The sequence below is a fragment of the Neopsephotus bourkii genome, unplaced genomic scaffold (assembly GCF_033783945.1).
Source record: "Neopsephotus bourkii isolate Nb327-2 ecotype Australia unplaced genomic scaffold, CSIRO-AGI_Nbou_v1 NB_346, whole genome shotgun sequence".
NCBI classification, from domain to species: Eukaryota; Metazoa; Chordata; class Aves; order Psittaciformes; family Psittacidae; genus Neopsephotus; species Neopsephotus bourkii.
Window position 1 is genome coordinate 1,974,937 of NW_026900852.1, and position 16,440 is coordinate 1,991,376.

General features: G+C 52.5%; 2 protein-coding genes across 5 annotated transcripts in view; one reads left to right on the forward strand and one right to left on the reverse strand.

Moving 5' to 3' along the window:
- The first annotated feature begins 246 nt into the window (after positions 1–246).
- On the forward strand, positions 247–10,019 carry MTHFD2 (methylenetetrahydrofolate dehydrogenase (NADP+ dependent) 2, methenyltetrahydrofolate cyclohydrolase). Of its 2 annotated transcripts, none has more exons than XM_061348262.1 (8): positions 247–405; positions 3,654–3,838; positions 5,245–5,367; positions 5,798–5,950; positions 6,038–6,145; positions 6,754–6,846; positions 8,067–8,192; positions 9,141–10,019. In XM_061348262.1, exons 1-8 carry the CDS (start codon positions 320–322, stop codon positions 9,278–9,280), a joined length of 1,014 nt encoding a protein of 337 aa, XP_061204246.1. In that variant the 5' UTR covers positions 247–319; the 3' UTR covers positions 9,281–10,019. The 2 variants fall into 2 exon arrangements, with proteins under 2 accessions (XP_061204246.1, XP_061204247.1); XM_061348263.1 differs by having other exon boundaries at positions 3,654–3,778.
- A 605-nt stretch (positions 10,020–10,624) lies between these two features.
- The window catches only part of SLC4A5 (solute carrier family 4 member 5), a 29,383-nt gene continuing 23,567 nt past the window's right edge, over positions 10,625–16,440 (reverse strand). For all 3 annotated transcript variants that reach the window (XM_061348256.1, XM_061348255.1, XM_061348258.1), the window contains 7 exons: positions 15,741–15,919; positions 15,584–15,656; positions 15,349–15,417; positions 14,925–15,098; positions 14,513–14,674; positions 13,170–13,237; positions 10,625–12,693 (listed from right to left, as the gene is read on the reverse strand). In XM_061348256.1, coding sequence (XP_061204240.1) covers positions 12,528–12,693; positions 13,170–13,237; positions 14,513–14,674; positions 14,925–15,098; positions 15,349–15,417; positions 15,584–15,656; positions 15,741–15,919 — 891 coding nt within the window. In that variant the 3' untranslated portion in view covers positions 10,625–12,527. The remainder of the gene's footprint in view (positions 12,694–13,169; positions 13,238–14,512; positions 14,675–14,924; positions 15,099–15,348; positions 15,418–15,583; positions 15,657–15,740; positions 15,920–16,440) is intronic.

The window sequence follows — 16,440 nt, forward strand, 5'->3', positions numbered from 1 at the left end:
CCTCAGGCTCTCTTGCCCACTTGAGCCCAGCCAATGAGCGCCGCCGTGACCAATTAGAGCGGGGAAGCCCTGCCCACCCCACCAATCACACTCCTCCTTTCGCCCTTCCCACCTCTTTGCCGAGCGCCTCTCTCCCTCTCCCCCAATCACAGAGTGGAGCGTCCGCTCCTCCCGCCCCTTTCCCTCTCCTCGGCCACTCAGCTCTCTCCTCCGCGCCGCTCGCCGCGCTGATTGGCTCCCTCCGGCCGCGCTATATAAACCGGCGGGTTGCACAGGCAGTGCCACTACCACTCCCGGTCGCTCGGCGCCCGCTGCTGCCATGGCAACCGCGCTGTGCCCGCTCCGCGGCCTGGCGAGCTCCGCGCTCCGGCCCCGCGGCCGCCGCATTCACCTCAGCGCTCCCAGGTACGGCCCGACCCGGCCCGGGGTTGATGTGTGAGGAACCGGGACCCACCCGCCTCTTCCGCCCAGTCCCGGGGTGCGGAGGGATGAGGGAGGAGGGCCGCGGTTGCCCATCGCGGTCCCACATTGCCCACCGGGTGAGGATAGGGCCCCGTCTCGCCCCTGCCGGCACTGGAGGATGAATGAGGCGGCCCCCAGCGGCCGCGCGGAGCAGTGCAGGCTGATGAAATCCCGCTCCTGCCTTGCATAGGATGCTCAGGGCATCCATTCCCCGGGCAGGGGGGCACCTAGCGGGGTGCCTGGGGCCTCCCGGGACAGGGCTCACCCCGGGTGTACGGGGGGTGAGAGGGACCAGAGCCCCCCCGAGCACCCCGCCCGTGCCCCACCTCATCTTCCCCTCCGTGGGGTTTGATCTAATGCAGTGAAGCAGCCCTGGAGGGAGCTGCTCCCTGCTCTAAACACGGCTCCGACTTTGGCTTCCCTGGAGCTTTTGAGGGGAAGATGCTGCTCCCTACCCTCCGGGCAGCCCAGTCTCGGGGTTGTAGGAAAATACAGGCTCTTGGCATGAGGTGGTTCGGATATTGTGATTTCTCCTTGTGCTTGCCACAATAATTCCTTTTAGATGAGAGTAGACATGCATAAGAATTAGAGAGCCAGTGGGCTGTGCTGGCTTGGGATGGGGTTTTACTGGTTGCTGTTAGATAGGTTTGAGTGGATGATTGCTGTTAAGGATGAAATAATATTTAATTCCCTGTAAATGGGGAGAACTACATAGTTGCATAGGGCAGGGATTAAAAAAAGCACAAAGGATCATAGAATCCCAGACTGGTGTGGGTGTGAAAGGACCTTAAAGCTCCTCCAGCTCCAACCCCTGCCACGGGCAGGGACCCCTTCCACTGGACCAGCTTGCTCCAAGCCCCTGTGTCCAACCTGGCCTTGAGCACTGCCAGGGATGGGTCAGCCACAGCTTCTCTGGGCACCCTGTGCCAGCGCCTCAGCACCCTCACAGGGAAGAGCTTCTGCCTAAGAGCTCAACTCAGTCTCCCCTGTTCTGGCAGGTTCAAGCCATTCCCCTTGGCCTGTCCCTACAGGCCCTTGTCCCAAGCCCCTCTCCAGGTTTAGGCACTGGAGCTGCTCTAAGGTCTCCCCTTCAGGAGCCTTCTCTTCTCCAGGCTGCCCCAGCCCAGCTCTCTCAGCCTGGCTCCAGAGCAGAGCTGCTCCAGCCCTCGCAGCAGCTCCAGGTAGGCAGAACACTTCCCTGCTTCTCCTGTGGCTGTCCTGGAGCAGTTGTTGCAGTCAGTGGATCTCCCTGGTGGCAGCTGTCCCCAGAGCTCCAGGGTCAGCATTGTACCTAGAGAAGATCAGAAGACAGCAGCATTGAATTTAATGTGATGGATTTTTAAGGAGGTGATGTATTTTTAAGGAGAAACTGCAGCAATTTACTTGCTCCTGTTCGATGTTGTGTTGCTGGGAGGGTTGGAACCATGACTGGTGTGGTTGGGCTTTCCTCCCGTGGGTCAGTCGTCTCCTGGATTCCTGTGGCAAGCTAAATAGGTTGTAGTGCTGATGCATCTTGCTTGGGGATTGCCTCAGAAGTGATTCTTTGTGATTTGGGAAGGTCCCATGGATGGCATGGTAGCTTCCCAAATCACAAGGAATCACAGTAATGTTTCTGTGAGCATGTTTGCTCCAGCTCAGAGCTAAGAGCAATTGGGCAAGTGACTAATGTGCTTGGCATGAAGCCTTGCAAGGCAAGACATAAATATGAGGTCTGGAAGTGAAGCTTGTGAAGGCAAATCCTCTCACAAAGGGATTATTGGATGAGAATGATGCTCCAGTAAGAGTCACAGTGATAACCTAAAGAAAAAGAGCCAGGCATGAGCAGTCTGAGCAGCCTGTTGTGACAGGGACTGGCCCTCTATAGGTCAAGGCTTTCTATATCCTGCAGGGTGTCCAGATGCCTGGAATGTATTTGGCAGTGACTGGATATTCCTGTTTCTAATTTAGAAATGTATGTGAGGAACTGTTCTGATGTTGTTCAGGTGGGCAAATGTCCCTTCTACTTCAAACAGACACTGGAGTCGGTTGGAGGGGGTGAAACCAATGTACCCCAGCTCAGCTTTAACAGCCTGAAGATACAGCTTGAGAGGAGAGCGTGTGAGGTTAGCTGCAAGGTATGTGCTGTGCTAGATGATGAGACTTGCCAAGGAATCTGTGTGGGACAAGGATCCCATACAGAAGTACGGCACGCTGTGCCAATGCCAGAACTATTCCATAGACCTCTTCAGTGGGGGAAGCTCCACTGGAGTGAGTTCTGCTTTTTGTGAGTCCGTTGGAGTGAAGCTCTCATGCCTTCACAAGGAATGGGTGGCTGCCTTTCTAAAAATGGCAGCTGTGAGTATTTCAGCTTGAGACATGTGCCAGGAAAATGATGCACACAGAATCCAGCAGAGAAGAGTGTGTGTGCTCTTTCAGGCTGCACGAATAAGCTGATTCCTCTGGCAGCCTTGTTTGCTGAGCCCAGCTTTGGGCGTCTTTAAACTAAGGCTGAAATGTGCTGCTTGGCATTATTTAGCAAGAAGTTGCAAAAGGCTTGTACAGAGCTCAGGGAAACTTCACCCTGTGTCTAGCTCTGGGGCAGCAGCACAAGAGGGAGCTGGAGCTGATGGAGCGAGGCCAGAGGAGGCCATGGAGATGCTGCAAGGGCTGGAGCAGCTCTGCTCTGGAGCCAGGCTGAGAGAGCTGGGCTGGGTCAGCCTGGAGAAGAGAAGGCTCCTGAAGGGGAGACCTTAGAGCAGCTCCAGTGCCTAAAGGGGCTGCAGGAAACCTGGAGAGGGGCTTGGGACAAGGGCCTGTAGGGACAGGCCAAGGGGAATGGCTTGAACCTGCCCGAGGGGAGACTGAGCTGAGCTCTTAGGCAGAAGCTCTTCCCTGTGAGGGTGCTGAGGCGCTGGCACAGGGTGCCCAGAGAAGCTGTGGCTGCCCCATCCCTGGCAGTGTTCAAGGCCAGGTTGGACACAGGGGCTTGGAGCAAGCTGCTCCAGTGGAAGGTGTCCCTGCCCATGGCAGGGGTTGGAGCTGGATGAGTTTTAAGGTCCTTTCCAACCCAAACCAGTCTGGGATTCTGTTAAAAGAGCCTTTTTTGCCCTGACTTGCTGTTTGCATCTGTTTTTCTGGTCTGTGTTGCCCAGAGCTTGGGTTTGAAGGTCTGAGGGGTGCTGACTGCTTTGGTAACACCTTGTCTGTTGCAGCAATGATGCGGTTGTGATCTCGGGCAGGAAGCTGGCCCGGCAGATCCGGCAGGAAGCCCGTCACGAGGTCGAGCAGTGGGTAGCAGCTGGAAACAAGAGACCTCACCTCAGCGTTGTCCTCGTGGGTGAGAATCCAGCAAGTCACTCCTATGTGCTGAACAAAACCAAAGCGGCTGCTGACGTTGGTATGTCTGTGCTCTGCTCTGCCAAAGTGAACCTACTCCCTGTTTTATCTCACTTTAGCTGATGACAGATGCTGGGAGAAGCTTTTTGGGATGTTTCCATCTGGCAGCTTTCCGCCCCAGCTCTGTGGCAGTTGGTTTGACCCAGCATTTGCTTTATGACTCTTCTGTCTGCCTTCTTTGTACTGGGATGGAGTTAGTAAACACGGTTCACATGTTATGATGGGGCAACATCAAGCTCTGTAGTTTGGATTTGCAATTGTCCTATGGCCATATAAAACACAGGCAAGGCTCCAATTTGCTGCCTTTCCTCAGCTGCCTGAGATGCAGTTGTCATTCAGCAGCCTTAACACCCTCGTGACCAGCAGGTCGAAGGAGGTGATCCTGCCCCTCTACTCTGCTCCTGTAAGACCTCACCTGGAGTATTGTGTGCAATTCTGGTGTCCTCAACATAAAAAGGACATATAACTGTTGGAACAAGTCCAGAGGAGGCCACGAGGATGATCAGGGGCCTGGAGCAGCTCCTGTAGAAAGATAGGCTGAGAAAGTTGTGGCTGTTCAGCCTGGAGAAGAGAAGGCTGCGTGGAGACCTCAGAGCAGCTTCCAGTGTCTGAAGGGGGCCTATAGGGATGCTGGGGAGGGACTCTTCATTAGTGACTGTAGTGACAGGACAAGGGGTGATGGGTTAAAACTTAAACAGGGGAAGTTTAGATTGGATCTAAGGAGGAAATTCTTTCCTGTTAGGGTGCTGAGGCACTGGAATGGGTTGCCCAGGGAGGTTGTGAATGCTCCATCCCTGGCAGTGTTCAAGGCCAGGTTGGATGAGGCCTTGGGTAATATTGTTTAGTGCGAGGTCTCCCTGCCCATGGCAGGGGGGTTGGAACCTGATGATCTTAAGGTCCTTTCCAACCCTAACTATTTTGTGATTCTATGACTCCTTCCAGTCTTGCAAGCTGAGGCCAAGTGTTCTTATGGAGAAAATGTGCTGAAAGGGGTTGGGGTGAGAAATGGTTTATTTTTCCCTTTAGTTCTGTGCTGCTGAAGCCTTGTGGAACTGAGGTTTTTGAGGCTAACATCCCCCTCCCACTGTGTCCAGAGGGACCACAGCATGTGTGGCTGCACCTTCATTATTGCACCCTTTGCTTAGGTTGAAGTCCTGCCTGCACTTAGAGGGTCTCTGCTCTCAAATAGTCCTTTCCAGGTCATTAGACTGACACTAATTGTCCTTACCTGTAACTCACAAGACTTGTCAAGGTCTCCAGCCTGGAAGGTACTTGTTGTTACCCAAAGCAAACAGTCCTTGGTGTGTAGAGCAGGGAAACCTGGCAGCTTAAACCACATGGATTAAGGAAGTTGCTCTCCCACTTGTGCACGAGTGGTTCCCTAACATGGGACTTCTGGTTGCACAGGTATCAGCAGTGAAACCATCCTCAGGCCAGCTTCCATTACTGAAGAGGAGCTCCTGGATTTGATCAGCAAACTCAATAACGATGCCAATGTGGATGGCCTGTTAGTGCAGCTTCCTTTACCTGGTGAGTAGCTACACTTCCACCCATTCCTTTTTTACATAAAGCTTTTAAGAGATTGTATGTGCCAGGAATAGCAGCATAGGGGCTATCCTGTGCCATGAGGGGTGGCATCCTGCTATGATGTAGCTTAAAGAAGTTGATGCAGCTACTCCCTCACATGAGTTAAGCTGCTGAGGGTCACAGATATCTATTCTTGTGTAGGGAGTATCAGCTTCCAGAGTCAGAAGCATGAGGCTGCCTCAGCACTGTTGAGATCTCAGAGTGCTTCCAGTCCCCTTCTGCTGGGAGCTGTAGCCTTGTGCTTGCTGGAAATCTTGAGCAGCTTCAAGGCTCCAAACCCAAGGAGCTGGTGCAGCAGGTCAGGGCGCTGGCTGACTGCAAAAAGCAGCTTCTTGGCTGATCCCTAGGGTTCAAGCTTTTTGTTTTCTTGCAGAACATATTGATGAACGCAAGATTTGCAATGCTGTGAGTCCAGACAAAGATGTTGATGGCTTTCATGTGATAAATGTGGGGCGCATGTGCCTTGATCAGTACTCCATGCTGCCAGCCACCCCCTGGGGAGTGTGGGAGATCATTAAGAGAACTGGTAAGTTGCTACTGCTGCAGTATTTAGCTGATGTCTGGTGTAACTCCAGTTTGTCTTTGTTTTAAGACTCCACTTTCCCCTTTGCAGGCATCCCAACGCTGGGGAAGAACGTGGTGGTGGCTGGCAGGTCGAAGAACGTGGGCATGCCCATTGCCATGTTGCTGCATACAGATGGCAGGCACGAGCGCCCAGGAGGTAGGAGGTTGGTGGCCTTGGAGCCCATGTGCCAGGCAGCTGCAGAAGGAAGCCTTCTGCATGTCACACTGTCCTCTTGAGGCCCTGAAAGTGGTCCCAGGAACACTTTAGGGACTCTGGCCCATCACATCCGCTGTCGTCAAGGCTGAGGAGTTAACTTTCTGCATAGTTATCCTAGAATGGTTTGGGTTGGAAGGGACCTTAGAGCTCATCCAGTTCCACCCCTCTGCCACAGGCAGGGACACGTTCCACTGGAGCAGCTTGCTCCAAGCCCTGTCCAACCTGGCCTTGAACACTGCCAGGGATGGGGGCAATCTCTAAGGTCTCCCCTTAAGGAGCCTTCTCTTCTCCAGGATGAACCAGCCCAGTGCTCTCAGCCTGTAAGTCTTGTGATGCTTCAGAGCCTTCTTCAGTGACTCCTTGTCCTCTTCCATGCCACATACCTCCCTCTGACTTTGGAGGCTGTTCCCTGGGAAACAGCCTGTTCCTTCAGGCTCTGATGTTGTTCCTGATAAACACACGTGTGTCTCAAAGGGGAAGATCTAGAGATGTGGCTGGGTTTGGGCGTTACATGTGAATTAAAGCTCCATGTATCCACCCTCTTGCAGGTGATGCCACAGTCACAATATCCCACCGCTACACTCCCAAGGAGCAGCTGAAGCAACACACTATCCGTGCTGATATTGTGGTAGCAGCAGCAGGTAAGACCTGACTCTTACAGCACAGACAAGGTGCTGAGGGTGAGGACTTCAAGTGAGGGGCTCTTTGAGCCAATCAGTTGCTCCAGGCCTTCACCACAGGATTCACACTCTTGTTCTTAGAAGCAGAGCTGCTTGGAGCCTTTGGAAATGCAAAATAACATCTGGCAGGAAGGCTTTGGTGTGCCAACACCTGATCAAATCTAGAGAACAGCTATAGACAGGCGGATATACATGTGGACAGCTCTGTATTTCTGTGGGAGGAGGGAAAATAATGCCAAGATAGGATCTGCTTACCTAGAGACAGTCAAATGCTGAGGGACAGATGCTGTGCTGTCTTCAGAGCACAAGGACTGCTCGGAGGTGTGTACTCCTCTCCAGGCTGTTCCCTTGGCATGGAGGCAGCTCATCAGCAGGGCCTTTCAGCTGGTTTGGGGTGTCTGTGTGGGAGCCTGTGGGGAGGGAGGAGAGAAAACGTGGGTTGGAAATTATGTATGGAGACAAGGTGCTGGAAGGATAAGGAGTGGTGCTGGAGGTGTCAGTGCATGTCCTGATGGCAGAAGTCCTGCTGGCAAGTAGGACGCGTTCATAATCAAAGGGTGGCAGAGCAGAGGAAGGCTTGTGTGGAAGAGTTAACTAAGCAAGAGTGGAGTAAGCTCCCAGCTCAGTCCTGAGGCAGCAGTATCTGGCAGGACCAGATAAACACACTCTTAACCTGAAAGCGTGGCTTAGCTGCAAGCTGCTGCTCTCACCCCTATCTCCCTGTCAGGCTGTGGGTTTTACAGCCCCAGGAAGAAGCCAGTGAACTGTGGTGGCCTTGGACACTGCTTCAACTTGCTGACTTAGTGCAGGGGTGAAAACACTGCTGGAGCTGCATGAACAAACACAGCCACAGACTTTCAAATGCAAGCTTTAGGGTTTTGGCTTGGAGAGGATGCTTTGGTTCCAGTTGCTCTGCCAGAACTCTTCCTGGGGGTGAATTCCAGCTCTGAGGTTATCAGTAAACTGTTCACATTCCTGACCAAACATCACTAGCTCTGGGTTGTGGAGCTGGATGTAGAAATGCATTTTGTGGGATCATTTAGGTTGGAAAAGTCCCTTAAGATTGAGTCCAACTGTTTTGTGAGGAAGGAAGACCCAGGTGGGTCAAAAGAAGGTGAACAGAGGGTGAGAGGAACATACTGAGCTCCACCATGAGTTTGTGATTCTGTCATCCCTTGCAGGCATTCCCAATCTGATCACAGCTGATATGATCAAAGAAGGAGCTGCAGTTATTGATGTGGGAATAACCAGAGTGCAGGATCCCATCACTGCCAAGCCCAGGCTGGTTGGAGATGTGGATTTTGAAGGTATGGAAAGGCTGTGGCTGGTTTCTTGAGCATTGAACGTTTATGGTGCGGAGGAGGAGGTACTGATTGATGTGACTGAGCTGATGCAGTCGAATGCTTGCGTTCCCTTGCTTGCTGCATCCAATATTGTGCCATAAAATCAACTAGTTTGGAAAAGACCTTTAAGCTCATCCAGTCCAACTGTTCCCGAGCCAAGGCCACCACTGACCCATGGCACTGAGGGCTTTGTCTGCACAGTGTGTGAACACTTCCATGGATGGTGACTGCAGCCCTGCCCTGGGCAGCCTGTTCCAATGCCTGAGCACCCTCTGGGGAAGGAATTGTTCCTCATCTGCATCTAAACCTGCCCTGATGCAGCTTGAGGCCATTTCCTCTTGTCCTGTCACCTCTTCCTTGGAGAAGAGACCACCCCCACCTCACTACAAACTCCTTTCTGGAGAGATTGCAGAACTCACCCTCTGGCTGCTGTTCACCACTGTAGTGTCCAACATGCTGTTGTGATGAGCCCCGTGCCTGCAGCTGCCTGCTGAAACACCAGGGATCTCCTCCTGGAAGAACAAGAGAGGGAAAAGGTTGAAGTTTTGTTAGTTCTTTACTGTGGTTGCCTCCAGGAACAATTCTGAAGCCCACATCTAGTCTTGGACTTGATATTTCTGTGCTAGAAATCCAGCTGTTAGACCTTGCTTTTTGCTTTGCCCCCAGCTTGGGCTTTGCATTTAAGCTTGGGCAGTAGCAGGGATGGACAGTTTGGTGTGGGGAAAAGTCCGCCTTGAGAAACTCCTATTCTTTAGCTGGTCCTAGAATCACAAACTGGTTTGGGTTGGAAAGGAACTTAGGATCATCCAGTTCCAACCCCCCTGCTGATGTTAGACTGGTCACAGCTTCATGCTGGCCAGCCAGCTTGGGAAGCGTTGCTGATTCATGTGCTCCTGTCTTCCTTTCCTGAAGGGGTGAAGAAGAAAGCCAGCTACATCACCCCCGTCCCAGGGGGAGTTGGGCCCATGACTGTTGCCATGCTGATGAAGAACACCATCATCGCTGCCAAGAAGCTGTTGAAACCCAAAGAGCTGCAAGCATTAACAGTATAACGGGGCTCTGCTTAGCCCTGAGCATGACATTCCAAACTGACTCCCAGGCAGGCCGAGAGAAGAAAATGCAATGTATTTATTGTATTGGAAGTGGAATTTCCTGATCTGGGGTCATAGATGTTTACTGGAAGCTGAAGCACATGCACGTTAGTTGTATGAAGGTGTGAGTATCTACACTCCTGGCCTACTCGTGCTAGCAAAGCTGCTTTACAGTTAAGTGAGCTCTTCTGGGAGCTAGTCCTGCTCTTGCAGGGCTGGGATTAGGATCCTGGGAGCTCAGCGTGGCGTTAGCAATCCCATGGGATATAGAGCACTGCTCCATAGTGCAAAAGCAACAGCTTTGTGGTCCTGTCCTCACAAAATGCTCAGTCTGCTGGTGTTTGACTCATGCTGAGGTCTTCTCAATGCTGGATGTTTAGTGTGAGTTAAGCTCTTCTGTAAGGGAAGTTACTTGAAGAAGATAAAATGAAAAGCCATATCTCTGTCCTCAGCCTCTGCAGGGCCCTGGGCAGTGGTGGATCTGTTGTAACATGTTATTAGTGTGCGGCTAAGCTGGATTTTGGTTTTGCTATTTGGATGGTGACTTTTTAAAGCCTTTTTTTTCTAACCAAAGAACAAGATGGGGTTGTTGGTGTGTGTTCCCTGGGCACACAGGAGGCTGCCTGGGCTCTTGTAAAGTGTTGCAAGTGCTTAGTGAATGATGCAGGCTGGCTCTAAATAAAGTGTGGTAAGGTAAAAAGGCCCTGCTTGTGTCCTAGGATTATTCTGAAGTCTCCCAGTTCTCCCAGAAGTGGTTTATTAAAGCACTTATGGGTTGAGCTCCCTCCAGAGCAGGGTCAGGTCTGGTTTCTCCCTTAGTTTAGCTGAGACACAACTGCTCCACACATCAACCTGATGCACAAGTAAGAAAATCTTGTACTTTCATGCCTGAACAAAGCCCCTTCTGCTTCCTGACTCTGTTTCCTAACAGGACAGTATAAACTTCACCCTCCTAATGAGTAGTTTGCAAGCTGTAATTACCCACTGAACATTAACCTTACCTGAGGTTGCAGTGCCTTGGGCAGGATGGAAAACTACTTGCATGTGTATCTGTGGGCAGTGAGGTAAGTCTTGGATTCCTTCCTCTTCACTCAAGTCATAGACTCCTTCCTCTTCACATATTCCCTGGAAAGGCTGATCCCATCTTCCCAGGACCAGGAAAGGCTTGTTGTGATGCTAAAGAGCTGTTGCTGGAGGCACCTGGGGAAGAAACTAACCTTCTACAGGGAAAAGCACTGAGAAAAACACTGAATATGGGGAAAGGAAACCGAGGTTGAAGGGCTCTGCACCAGTAACACACAGAGACTCACTGAAACGAGGTTTATTGGGTTGTATCACCGATAAATACAAAATGACTACAGTGGTACAGCAGCAAGGGAGTAAGTCTGAGATGCTCTGCTTTTTCATATACAAAAAGTATTAACCCACGTGTGAACCATGTAAAATGGACCAATTCAGTCAAGCTGGATGCTGGAGGGGCTTCAGCTCTGCTCTTGGAAACACCTACCAGCATCCACAAAGCTTTTTTGGAGCTGATGGACTGAATAAAGCAAATTAACCTGGTTGATTAAAACCTTAAGCCTACCTGTACCACGCTTCAGCTACCACACAGGAGTACAAAAACGCTACACAAGAGACACGATGTGCTCAAGTTGAAATAGTTCTTTAACGTCAGCGCTACGTGGCTCTTGCTTTAAGCAGTGCCAGGAGTAATACTGAGTTATTTATCTTGCCACATCTCGCCAGGAGGTGTACCTGAACCAGAACAAAAAGGGCTATAAATAGGAAATTGCCTTCAAGTCGTTGTTGGACTCAACTATTTACAGAGAACCAGGATCTGCCCGAGGTTCAGACCAGTTGAGATATTTAACTGGGGTCCCAGCCCCCCTGTATGACCGGTATAAATAGCAGGGAGGCTGTTTCTGCTCAGGGGAGGTGTTAGGGCTCTGTGAGGTTTGAAATAGAGGCAAAATAAAGACTCCGTGAGTAAAGGAAATGGATTTGAGGGTTCTTTAGACGAGTGGTTCTGGCTTAGCCCATGGAAGGAAAAACACCCTTTAAGAGCCTTGTCACCACCCTGGTGCTGCTGGGTAAAGGGGGAGAGAGTTGGGCAGCGCCAACCTGAGCTTGGTGCCTGTGCCAGCTCCTGACCTACTCCTTCCCTTCCTTTCCCAGAGGACTCAAAGGCAGCAGCGGGTGGGAAGAGCCCTTTGTGGAGCCAAAATGCCAATGGAGACTGACCAGGAAGCTGCTGGATGTGACCTGAAAGCAGGGGGAGGAGGAATGCGTCTCCAGTGGGATAGCAGCTTGGACATGTCTTGCTCCTGGCCATCAGAGGAAGAGATAGAGCCGATACCAACCCCAGGGCCAGGGACTGCTGCAGTGAGGACACGGGGATGGGCGACCAAACAGCTTCACTGCAGCCACCATTCCCATTTTCCAGTAGAAACCATGCCCCACTGCCTGCAGAAACCATTTCTGATTCCCTGCAGCAAGCAAAGCCCCATTCCCTGCCCTGCTCTCCCTCCGTAGCCCCACTGGTGTTGCCTTCAAGCAGCAACAACCTTAAACCTGAGCTGCTTTTCCTCCTTTCCTTACCAGGCCAAAGCTCCTTTCTGACCCTGCCAGGCCTCCTCACCCCCATCCACCCTGGCACGAGCACATCTGCATCCTTCCCGCATCCCTGTTACCACATTGGGAATGCTGTACCACAGGAAGGGATTCCCATTGCCACGGCCTGGACCGATGGCCTCCTGCCCACACAAAGCCTGATGCACCATCTCCTTCACGGAACAAGACTCCCCAAGAGCCGTGTTGTGATTTCAGGGATTGGGAAGCAGGGATGCATGCTCCTTCTTCCTCCCCACACCATACCCCCTTGAAAGCCATCACCCCTTCCCCATACATGCTCCCACAGTCCCAGTCATCATCAGCTTTTCCAGCTCTGGAGTGAGTAGAGGCAAAAATCTCTCATTTCACCTTTTCAGCCCCATTTCACCACCAGTGGGGATGCCTTTGCCCAGCAGAAAGAGAGGAAATTCCACAACACATTTAACCCATGACACTAAAAACTACCAGAGCAACAGACCCCTGGGGCCACCGGTCTCCTTCTCACATAGAAAAATAAGCCCAATTTGCTTTATATATATATATGAATATAGAAATATCTATATATATATATAAATGGCAGCAGGAGTGCAGCGTGGGGTTATAGCGTGGTCTCACTGCCCATGTCCCGAGGCTGTTTCTCAGTGTCAGTGTCCTCATAGTCTGACTCCATCTCTATCTTCACCTGGGGCACGGTGCAGATGGGGCTTCGGGAGTAGTTAAAGGCAGGAGATGATGGGCATGAAATCTTCAGGTGAAGTGTAATACTGAGGAGGAGGAGGAGACGGGGAAGTGAGCATCCAGGAATGAGTATTCCCATCCCAAAGCTACCCCAGCACCCACAGGATGATGCTACCACCAGTAAAACCTCATAAAGATATGGTGTTTTGCTGTTAATATGTACAAGACTACAACATACAGCTGAAGTGGAGAATAATCCCAAGATTTCAGGATTTAGATGAACATCTCAATCCTAAAAATCCCTGTGGATGTTGCCCAAGTGGCGTTTTTAGTGCTGTAAAACCTCTGGTGTCAGGCTTGGGATGCTCCATCCCACTCAACCCCACTCCCAACATCCCCGATAGCTGGGGCCAGCAAACAAAAACACCCCAAAACCAGAGGGATGTTGTGAAAATCATGGAATCCTGCTCGGGAGCACCATCCAGTAACTCCAAAACTGTTCCCCACAGGGGTTCCCTGGGGTGGGTGAGCAGGTTGGGGGACCCTATTTGGTGCCATTTACCTGCGATCCAGGTCTGAACCATTCGGGGAGGAATCAGAACGCAAAGCTCCAGGTGGAGGACCTCTTTCCTGGAGGGGGGACACAGAGGTGAAACACTTCCCAGGTGAGGAAGGAGCCCCCCAACAACCCACTCCTCACCCTCCCTCCAGGTGCCACCAGGTCCTGCATCCTCCAGGCAATGGGAGAGAAGGCAAGCTCCTGGGTAACGCTGATTTGGGGGTGATTAAGCAAAGAGAAAGGCCCGACCAGCCCCAGCAAGCAGCAGCTTGAGGGCAGAGTCATGAATCATTGCATTCAAACTTACTGGCACCAGGATGCATCCCGGTGCTGAGCTGGAACTGAGTCATCCAGCTTTATCCTGCATTGCTTTTGGTCATGGCTGGCTTTGCACCAGCTCATGGGTGATGCTTGAGGCTGTTGAACCAAATGGAACACATCTGCTCTCTCACAGCTGGGGTAATGCCACCATGAGCTCTACATCCCTGGTTTTGAGGGCTCAAACCCCTCCCAGATATATGTATATGATAGAACAATAGATCAGCATTGGCTCACAGGGGAGATCAAGGAGAATCCTGGCTTCCTGGCCACTGGAATACAAGGTATTAGCAGCACTGAACCTGCTGCATCCTCTCACCCTTGCTTTGAACAGAGCAAACCCTCCTCCCTGCTCCAACGGGATGGATCCAGGCTGTGTCTCTCAGCAGTGTTAGTGCCATTGGATCCTGGTGCGGGCGGTTGGGAAGCAATAGGGAATGCAGGAAGGGCTCCTGAGCTCTTTACTTATGGCTGAGGCAATGGGGACCCCCATTTCGGGGCTGCGCTGTCAGGGGCTCCATAGGGATCACAATGACTGAGGGAGGTGGGAACTGGGGAAGAAAGTGGGGAAATGAGGTGAAGGCAGCACCTGAGTGAGCTCCAGGAGCACCCAAAGGGACCCAGAACCTCCAGGAGTGGGTGCAGGAGGAGGAGGAGGCTTTGCCTTCCTCTTCCCAAACACACTCTCAGCTCTTGTGCCTGGGAAAGGGTCTGCAGGAGGGGTTTAGTGATGCTTTGCCACCGTACAATGGATGTTGTTCCCTCAGCCACGGGATTTGGGCTCTTCTTCCTAATGATTTAAGTATTTTCCATGGTTTTCCAGCTTTCAGGACAGTTGGAGCATTCCCTGGAGCCTCTGCCCATACCCTAAGCATCACTCAAAGTCCCTCGGTCAGTAAATGCAGTGAAACACCTCCATGAATAAAAGATCTTCATCCCAGACCCACCAAACCGGAGGTTTTGGTGGGGCCTTTCCCCCCATGGCTGGTCCAGGATGTCCTCCCCATCCACGGGAGCCGCTCACCCACCTCCTCATCGCTGCTGCTGTCTCCTTTGTTGCCTTTCTTCTTCTTCTTCTTGTCATCCTCTTTCTTCTTCTCCTTCTCGGGGATGATGTTGTCAATCCAGGCCAGGTCGTGTTGGGAGAAGACAAAATCCAGCAGCCGCCTCACCAGGATCAGGGCTAAAATCTATAGGAGGGGAGAGGCACAAGAGCATCTTTCATCCCCAGACCCAGGCAACACCATGGGACCGGGCTGTGGCTGCCCCATCCCTGGCAGTGCTCAAGGCCAGGTTGGACACAGGGGCTTGGAGCAAGCTGCTCCAGTGGAACAGGATGGGCTGGAACTGGATGAGCTTTAAAGTCCCTCCCAACCCAAACCAACCTGGGATCCTATGATTCTAACCGAGGTCGCAGCAGCTGCCTGGGGTTGTTCTTACCATGACGGGGAAGATGATGGCAGCCACGGTGGATTTGAGGATCCAGAGGACAGCCAGGCAGATGATCTGCACCAGCGTGAAGAGGTGGATGCGACGCAACGGCACGTGCCGGAGGAAGACGTAGTCGGGCTGGTGCTTGGCCGGCATGAGGAAGAGCTTGCAGCGGTCCCAAAACTGTGGTGGGATGAAGGCTGCTGTTAGCCCTTGGCCCTATTCCCAAGGCTCCCACATTGCCCAGAGAAGCCCTCTTTTAGCCCCCCAAAAGGGGAATTTGGGGGAATTTTTATGTTTCTTGGGCGTTTTTACGTATCTCTTGTCTCCCACATCCTGGAATATTGGAGACATCCAAATACTGGGGTCAAGATTCCTGTGTTTTGCTGCTTCATGGACACTAAGGAGGAAGAGGAGGAGGAGGAGCACTCACCTGGATGCCATTGAGTGATGCAACGCCCATGTAGAGGAAGACTCCGTACAGCACCGGCATGGGGATGTACTGGGGATATGGGAGAAACACACTGCTTACCCCAGGGAAGGTGGCAGCCCATTCCCGGATATGGGAACGGATGCTGGAGACTATGGTGGTGTGGGAGAATCCAGCTTTCTCTTCCCCCATCTGCAGGCAGGGAGCAGGGATGTGGGAAGGGGAATGAACGTTTTACCTTCAGGATGGGGGCCAGGAAGACAGAAATCCCCGTCAGCACAAAGACGATGATGCCCGTCACTCTCTGCTCCCTGGACCGATGAGAGGAGCAGGATGAGGCCATGCTGGATTAGGGCTCCTCACCCCAAGGAAGAGCATGGCTGAGCCTTCCTCACCTGACACCCAGGAACTGGGGCTGCTCCCCCGGGGCGCTGGTCTCTGTCTCCATCTTCAGGCTGTCGATGTGGGCGATGGAGATGACGGTGGCCGCCACGTACCAGGGCAGCCCCATGAAGGAGCACACGGCCATGAGGATGCCCACCCAGAACAGGTCCAGGTGGTAGCCCGCGGCTTTCTGCAACACAGCACCCGGGAGGGGCAGGGGGGGCAACATGGCTTGTGAAGCTGTTCCTGTGTGCACCCCAGGGAGCAGCAAGGGGGGGCTCCCCGGTGATGCACCCCCTGAAGCATCCTGCATCACCATAGTGCACCCTGCATCGCCCTCATGCACCCCGTATTGTGGTAGAGCACCCTGTATCACCTTGAAGCACCCACAGTGCTATGGTGCATCCTGCATCATCCTGATGCACCCCACAGTGCTATGGCGCATCCTGCATCATCCTGATGCACCCCACAGTGCTATGGTGCACCCTGCAGCATCCTGATGCACCCATAGTGCTATGGTGCACCCTGCATCACCCTGATGCTCCCCACTGTGCTATGGTGCACCCTGCACCGCCCTCATGCTCCCCACTGTGCTATGGTGCACGCTGCATTGCTTTGAGGCATCCCACAGTGCTACGGTGCACCCTGCATCATCCTGATGCACCCCACAGTGCTATGGTGCACACTACATTGTTTTGAGGCACCCCACAT